We start from the raw sequence: 8,425 nt of genomic DNA on the forward strand, positions 1-8,425 counted from the left end.
ACAGTATTACACTTGTAAGTGCAGTACCATGGTGTCCTACAGTTGAAAGTGTAGGACCAAGGTGTACTGCAGTTAAAAGTGAAGGAGACGATGTGTCCTACAGTTAAAAGTGTAGGGCACAATGTGTACTACAGTTGTAACTGTAGGACAAGGGGTGTCCGACACTTGGGTTAGCTGGTACCTTGAGGTGTCGGACACCGCTGTAACTGTAGGACACCATGATACTGCACTTATAAGTGTGATACTGTACGACACTTGAGTTTCCAGAGTACAGAAATTCCATAACGAAGCCACACAGCTCCATGGTACCACGGGGAGCTGCGGTACTTGACCCTCGTAAAAAGGGAAATGGTTACTCCACTCAATAAGGTCGATTGAAACACTTGCAGCTTGCAGTGGCGCCGCGTTTAGAAGGGCAGTCTTCTGCAGCTCGACCAGTCACTCAGTGATTTTGTGGTTGGGGGCCGCCGCAGCCAGGCCCGACCACGTGTGTGCGGGGAGAGGGAGGGGGGGGGAGGTGCCTGGAGAGGGTACTGTTACTTTTCATCTGACGAAGCTCATCACCTCTCTTTCTCTCTCTCTCTGCCACATATGCCAGGCGGAACGGATGCCCCTCCCCCTCTATCTCTCTCTGCCTCTCTTTCCGTCCCTGACGGTGCCCCTGGCGGCGGCTTCGAGCGGCCGGCCAGTGGACGGGCACACGGACCCGCCGAAGGACGCGCTGCACTCGCGCTGCTCGCCGCGGCTCAGTCGAGCACCGCCGCCCCAAGGACGCTCAGCACCCCGCGCTCAGCACCCCGCGCTCAGCACCCCGCGCTCAGCAGCCCCGCGCTCAGCACCCTCCACTGCACGGTATTGCGGCCACCCTTCGGAGGAGGTGGGGGAGGAGGAGACCGCCGAGGACGCGCGCCTTGACGCCTCGCCTAGTCAACATGGAGGTAAGCGAGGACGACGTCGTAGTGGAGAGCTTGGAGAAAGAGTGCCTGGGCTGCTACTCTGTCTGGCCCGGATCGGCAGGAGGCCAGGCCAGGCCGCGTCGGCACCCGGAACACAACCCGCTTGCGGCGCCGGACTCGCAGACGCCACGCCACGCCACGCTGCGCAGGCGCGCGCTGTGCAACAGTCCGGTAGTCCGGCCCGCTCCTCGGACGTGACAGACCCAATATGTGATGCAGCGCAGCCGCCGGAGCGTGTGTCAACAACCAGTCCACGCGGGGCAGTCCCTCTCCGGGATGGCTTCCGGGCCCGGGGACGTCACCCGTTTGACAGAGAGCGCCATCTGTGGAACCTTCGCGGACAGGAAGATCAGATAACCCCAGAACCGTCTTGAATACTGCTAGAGTGTTACGATCCCCGTTGTCACCTTGCGGTGCAGACCCAAAGGGTTCGGCTTGCGATCCCAGTGTAAGCGTGATTGATGTTTCGCAGCCAGCCGGCAAGCTGAATTATCTTGAATCAGTCTGGATTATTTCTATGTTTAATCTAATTGTAATTTAAATTGAATCGATATTCGGTGTACTCTCCCTACAATGAACACTCATTGGCGGGTGGCGCGAGAGCAAGTTGGGCCTCGAAGGGATCGTCATGAAAGTACGTCCGTTTTTCTCATATACATCCTGCAAACGACGGGCTCGACGCCTGCGAGACTCGGGGTAGACCACCCCACCGTACACGCATGCACTGTGCACAATATGTTGCCTACCTACCAGGTGCCGTGAGAGCTTACAGGAGCTGGACTTTGCAGGAACGTATCGTTGAAGGACGGATGTACTGGATGATCCCAAACGTCCCAAGCCTGCGCACTTTTTGGGTCTGGGTGAGCCGACGCTATCACAGCTGCTTTAGTGGGCTGGAGATTTGGAGTTTTAAGCAAGCATTAATGAATGTAAAATTTGTGCATAGTTACGTACGATTTGAACATTACTCTGCACATATATCGTGCATACTACTTATGGCTGTACAAAATTCTGCATCTTTTTGCACATACATAACGCTTTAGTTTTATGACTATACAAAACATGCTGTTATTAAATAGTTTTCGGGTATGACAGTCTAAATGCTGTTGTTATCATGGGTTGTCGCCTTCTCCTCGGCTCGGCGCTAGGGTTGAGCCTGGTGCCAGAACTCGTTTAACGTGACCCTACATTCCAATGAGTCGTCGAGGCGTCGGAGAGATGCTCGCTTGAACCTCGTAAGCCACCGTTACGCGTCTTGCCCGGCGTCCCCCGCCACACCCCGCCCCGCCCCGCCCTATGTCCCACTTGGCGGTCACGCGGTCACTCGGTCGCCGCGGCGTCCTCCCGCGTGGCTACCGGCGCCGCGGTCGTCACGGTGGTGCGCTAAGGTCAACACAAAACGCTGAAAGGAGGACCCTGCCCTCTGCCCGTAAAAGTATGTGAACTCTTGGCGTGGCGCAGCAGAGCGGCTTCGTCACGTCCGCTTGGAAACAAAGCCGTATCGCGTCCCGTTCTTAGACTTGAATAGCCTTGTGCTGCTCGACATGTCGTCCACTCCGTACTGCGCCCGCCCGAAATACATTTAAGACTCTACGTACGCAGTCAGGACGGAAGTGCCTGCGGGCTGCGGGGCGAGGGGCGGGCGCCGGGCAGAGGCCTGCCGGGGAAGCACGGCGGAGACACCTAGTCATTTGAACACGGTGAGAGAAAACACGCCGTTACCCGAACCAGCTGGCGGCGCGGGGCGGCAGTCTTTCTCTTCGACCCCGCAGTAAGGACGGACGTAAAACCTCCGATAGGCGTTGGGACTCATACCCATGAGCACGCGTGAACACTACGTCTCCTCCTCGTGCACTGACGTCATGCTCGTGCTCAGGAAGCACGGGTAGTAGTTAGATCCTGCTCCAGCTCCTCCAGCCCCTCTAGACCCTCGAGCTCCTCCAGCTCTTCAGCTCCTCCAGCCCTTCCAGCTCCATCCTGCTTCTCCAACTCCTTCAGCACACTGCTCCTGCTCATTCAGCGCCTGCAGCTCCTGCGCTCCTGCACGAAAAAAAAAAAAAGAATTAGCTAAATTAGCTAATGCATTCGCTAATATGGCATTAGATTAGCAAAAAGAGCTAATAAATTATTGACATTGACAGTTGTGTACACAATAAAGCAACTAGCTGTGAAAGCTCATATGTTAGCTCTCTTACCTAAGAATTAGCTAGGAGAGCTAATATTCTAATCAAAGGCCATGTTAAGGAATGCATTAGCGAATTTAACTAATTCCTTTTTTTTTCGTGTGCAGCTTCTGTGTTGGTGCACCTGCGCCTCTTTTGCCTCCGCCTAATGCTCTGACGTTGTGCCGCAGGTCCACCAGCGCCCCGCCAGGCTCCTCCAGCTCGCAGCCGTCGCCCTGGCAGCCCTGGCCGCCCTCCTTCACATCGCGGCGGCGGAGAAATACCAGGCCCGTGAGTAGCCTCGCCTCGCCAATCGGTTATCATTACGGCGGAGCAGGACACGGGCAGGACGGGCCGGGGGAAGGCCCAGGTGGGAGCGGTGGGTGAAAGCGTCCCGGAATCACTCGGGATCGGAAGCGGGTCCAAAGTCCGCTCCGCTTCTTTCGCGACGGACTGAACAATGGACATGGCATGTGTCGTGTTTCCCCGGGACTGCTCTTCCCGGCGTGTCACTACCGCTGACTACAGTTAGTTCCGCGACCTGAACGGTCCCTCCGGCATGGTCCTACATACCCACCCACCCCAACGGGCGCCGTGCAAAATAGTCTGCGTCACTGTCGTAATTTTTGTCCTGATTTTATTTTAGAAGAGACTTTTCTAACCTGCTACTTAATACGGTTGAAATTTTCATTCAGACTCCCTTTGAGTTTGGAGCACGACGCTGTCCGCACAGCGGTCCGCAGGGCCGGTGGCGCTCGCCAGCTGCCCGCTGTGCTCACGAGCCTTTTGATACGCAGGGCCACTGAGGCTCATGTGTGCTTCCGGGCCCTGCCCAAAAGTCAGGGGCGTAACGGCGACGGGGAGCGCGGGCTCGTACGAGTTAGTTACGCCTGTGCACCGTTAAAAACATGGCCGGCACCGTAACTTTTGGGCACACTCACACTCTTCAGAGTGATCTGCTTTTTGGTCACGATGTGAAACTATACATGTTCGTGAGAAATCCACTCTCTGCCCTCGACGGCAAAAACTGCGACTTGCCGGAGTCCGAACATTAGCAGCCACTGCTCGCCGAAGAGCCCTTCTCCTCCAGAACAAAAAAACACAGCGGTGCACTCGCAGCTGCCGCAGCTGCTGCCTCTGTTGCGTCACTCACCGTGCATTCTGCTGTTGGCAGCGTACTTCATTCATCAATGCCAGCGGTCGGACCCCGAGCTCAACAAATGCCTGCAGTTCGCCGCCAACACGCTCGTCAGGCACTTTCGAAGTGGTGAGTCCTGCTGATGTGAGCTGCGCCGAGCTGCGTCCCGCCGCCTAGCGGTAGGCCACCCATCGGGCGGCTCACAGCACCGTTACCGAGAGCGTCGCTCACAATTTAAATATGGAGGGTATAACACTCATCTCCTGGCAGGCATACCGGAGCTCGAAGTCACGGAGGTCGAGCCGATCCAGATCGAGGAGATCCACCTGGCGCTGGGCAGCGGTCCCGATGGGTACCGGGCCATCTTCAGGGAGGTTGAGGCGTTCGGCGTCAGCAACATGACCGTCAGCGGCGTCAGGTGAGTGTGTCAGTTCCGGTCAGTTCAGCAACCTATGGCCTGAAATGTAAACATAATCGAACCATACCCCTAAGTAACCAGAGGAGAAATTTGTCAATTGCGCAAGACAAATTAATCTATAGAGGGCTGAGCTTGCACGCTCTGCGCACTGTTCTCTCTACAAATGTTGGTTTCCTCCCGCAGGTCGAACCTCGACTCAATGGAGTTCCAGTTCAGCTTCTACATCCCCCACATCAGGGCGCGTGCGCAGTACAGGTCGTCTGGAGTGCTCATCATGGTGCAGGCTTCTGGGGGCGGCGACTACTGGGGAGAATACGGTGAGCCCTGAGGGGGTACGGAGTCATCAGTGAGCTCCGGGCGAGTGCAGTGGCTCACGCTCGTGCGGGTAGTGTGGAGTGGGAGTTTCGCGTCTCGAATGCTGCGCGGCGAAAAGGAGCTGCTGTGCGACGGTATGTGGACGGCCATGGGAAGAAGAGGAATGTCCACCGGAATGGTTTTCAAATACTAGCGCGCGACACTGGTCGTCTTCTCCCGTCCATCCTGTTTACACACACGGTTTACGTTGTATGTGAGGGGAAGGGACCAGATAATATCGGGGGGCGGGGGGGCGTGAAGTCACGTACCAAAACAACATCGCGTGTTGTTTAATTTTTCATACCGTATTGTGGGGGCGTTGTTCTCCAGCTCATTCCGAATCGCATAATGCCAAAAGAGGGACCCCGCTTGCTCAAAGAATAGTGAAAACTCTCGAGGTCATTGTTTGGGGACCAAACAAACATCTCAGAGACGTATAAGCGAAGCACTATAACCAAACCACCGTGGCTCCTAAAATTTTCGTCAAGGAACAACCAGAACAACCCACAGAAAAAAGACATCTAAAAGAGGTCCCAAATCTACGGATAAATGAAAGATAATCTTATATACACACTTATAGAAATACCATGTAACGATAAAAGCGGTTTCATTTTAGTGTGGCGGTGAGCGCTTCTTGACCCGAAACATAGACGCCGACCAACGAGATTTAACGTTTTTCTCCTGAAATAACTGTTGCTCTGAGCGAACAAAAGAAACACATTCCCCTTTCTCTTCCAGAGGGCGTCCGCGCCAAGGTGTACTTCAAGGCGCGCAAAGAGGAGGCCAACGACCTGACCTACCTGCAGGTGGACGACATCAAGATGGACTTCAGCGTCAAGGACATCAAGATGGGCATCAAGAGCCAGCAGGACAACGCCATCATCGGTGAGTGCCGTCAATCATCTGATGCAATTCTGCGGTGTACCGGATGACCGCTGTGCACCGGGTGACCCACCGTGCACAGGGTGGCCACCGTGCCCCCGGGATGACCCCTGATAATTGTACAATTGTTGCAGAGGCGGCACTCAACCTCTTTATCAACACCAACGGCCAAGAGCTGCTCAAGGAGATGAAGCCCTCCATAAAGAAACACCTGCTCGTGACCATGAGGACCTTCATCAACAACTTGTTCGGCAGGGTACCATACGAGTACTGGATCCTGGAAGACGACAAGTAAAGGGTTGGTCGAAACCAACGGAATCGACGAATTAATTTTCGGTTCAACAACAATTTTTTGTGATTTTTTGACGTAGCGGGTGATTTAAGCGGCGGGTTGTCATGCGCCATTTCTTACTGGATTGCAACTCGCTGTTGACGTCAAAGAACCACAACACTGCTGAACTCGGCTGTATTCTGACCACGAATAATTGCGTTATACGAAAAGGACTATGAGACAGTATGCCTGATTGAGTATTATAGACTGCTCCGGGAAACGCGCATGTATACTTTTTTGTAATGCGCGTTTCTGTTGTTGTTAATGTTATTTATCAAAGTGCAAAATAAAAATCTTGCGTTGTTATGAAAGTCGACCACGCCACGCACGCCACCCTGCCATATCTGCCGCGCTCGGCTCACGTACAGGCGAGGATCCTCGCACCTCGTAAAGCCTCCAAGGGTCCCGGCGGGGCCCGTCCCCCGTGCGTCACTCTGCGCGCCGGCGGCGTCGACCGCGACTACTTTGCACGGTCGCTGTAACCGCGCCGGTGCAGGCGCGTCCAGGCCCGCTCTAACGCCCGCTCTAGCGCCCGCTCTAGCGTGCCCATATAAACACGTCTGGGGTCAGCGCCTGCGGCCCGGGGGCCAGGGGGTGACCCGGGGCGGGCTGCGGCCGGACGGGCTCGCGGCGCTAGCGCGCACAGCTGCGGCGGGGCCCCGGCGGCCCGCACATGGACAGCACCAACCTTGACACAGTGTGGCAGGACTTTGCAGACGCACACTGCACCGCGCCACGCACCACACCGCCATTCGCGCGCCGCCCTCAAAGAGATTTGTCAGCTGTCTACGCAAAAAAGGGCGGTGGGGAGGGAAACCTTTTTGCCCTTGTCATGCTATAATTGCATGATTTCCGCGCGTCTTCCAGCGCAGGCGGTGTATAACGCTTACGTCACACGGCAATGCCCATTACAGTATCTCGATGCAGGAGGGTCAAGTTGAGAAGCGGTGCAGTGAGGGGCAATCATCATGCAGCCAGACCACAGCGCAGGGGTGCCTCGGCCTGTGGTCCAGGGGGCCGCTCACCACACCGAGTTGAGTTGCACAGCTGCCCTGGTTAGCCTCTGGTGCCCCGCTTCAAGGACACAACTATTTTGCATCTTGCTGAAACAGAAAGAAAAGTGTTTCATGAAACACTCAAGTTTATGAGAATGCCGCGTACTTTCGATGAAGGTTTTGCTACGAGCGTTGTGCCGCGCTGGTTTTAAATGTCACACACAATCCAACACAAGTGGTAGACATTGAATGAGCCTTCGTATTGCTTTCCCCCACAACCGAACACAAAGAAAACAGTCGAACATAGATGTTTCGCCCTTCTGAAATAAGAACACGAGACTTGCGCGGGTTCCCGCAGTCGTTACTCTGTCTGGAGATAAGCTCTGCGCAGCACTTTGCACACCCGCGGTGGGAGTTGACCTGTCGTGCTGACTACCCGGGCGGCTGCAGGGTAGGCAACCGCATATCGCACGGGCGCTCGTGTGCGCGGCGAGATGGCCTATGCATGCAGGGGGCCACGACTCGCAGTCCAACAAACGCAGCATAGAATTGAGCGGCTTCGATCGGCGTCGCACGCTGTACAAGAAGTTACATATCTTTAATTAATGCTCCACTCAGATTGTAGACCGCTTGGCCTCTCAGTCGAGGGCTATGCTTGTAGCCCTTCCTCAGGCGGCAGCCCTCAGCCGGCAGCCCTCGGGCCCTCAGGCGGCAGCCCTCAGACGGCAGTGCCTGGCTGCGCTTGTCTTTCCGCGGGCGTACTGCGGGGACGCGCTGGAGGCTCGGGCGGACGTGGTCACTGGAAGCCGGCCAGGGACGGTGGGGCGTGAGCGACCGGCCGGTGTCCGAACCTCCTCTCTCACATGTGTCCGGGGAGCTGCAAACACAGTTTTGGCTCTTCATTACAGTTTCCCAATGACTTTGCACCAAAACTTAAATATATTGCCGCCGACTGTTGCCGGTCTACATTCCTTGGTAATGATGAACGGGAAGAAACACAAAACACAATCCAGGGAGACTTGCTTGGCTCCGCGCTGTGCCTCGCCTCGCCGGGCTACTCAACATGACACACACATCGGGCCGCGTGGACTTTCAATGTCAAGTGCCTCTGTTTGCCTCCGAGAGCGCGAATGCGCCCCTCCCGCCCCACTCCGTCGTCCTCCCCCGCCCCCTGGCCGGTGTACTGCCC

General features: G+C 55.9%; 1 protein-coding gene across 1 annotated transcript; it reads left to right on the plus strand.

Annotated features, from left to right (window-relative positions):
• Window positions 1–671: 671 nt before the first annotated feature.
• On the plus strand, window positions 672–6,552 carry LOC113215663 (uncharacterized). The gene is made up of 7 exons (XM_026435326.2): window positions 672–938; window positions 3,310–3,409; window positions 4,293–4,385; window positions 4,527–4,674; window positions 4,858–4,991; window positions 5,767–5,913; window positions 6,045–6,552. The coding sequence occupies exons 1-7, from the start codon at window positions 933–935 to the stop codon at window positions 6,203–6,205; spliced, it is 789 nt and encodes a 262-aa protein (XP_026291111.1). The 5' UTR covers window positions 672–932; the 3' UTR covers window positions 6,206–6,552.
• Window positions 6,553–8,425: the final 1,873 nt, after the last annotated feature.

Source organism: Frankliniella occidentalis, unplaced genomic scaffold (genome assembly GCF_000697945.3).
Source record: "Frankliniella occidentalis isolate FOCC.00 unplaced genomic scaffold, Focc_3.1 Scaffold94, whole genome shotgun sequence".
Taxonomy (NCBI): Eukaryota; Metazoa; Arthropoda; class Insecta; order Thysanoptera; family Thripidae; genus Frankliniella; species Frankliniella occidentalis.

Excerpts from the sequence above, each read along its gene's own strand:
- LOC113215663 (XM_026435326.2), top strand. Across the intron at positions 4,992-5,766 it reads CGACTACTGGGGAGAATACG|AGGGCGTCCGCGCCAAGGTG; the intron begins GTGAGCCCTGAG and ends TTTCTCTTCCAG. Across the intron at positions 5,914-6,044 it reads GCAGGACAACGCCATCATCG|AGGCGGCACTCAACCTCTTT; the intron begins GTGAGTGCCGTC and ends CAATTGTTGCAG.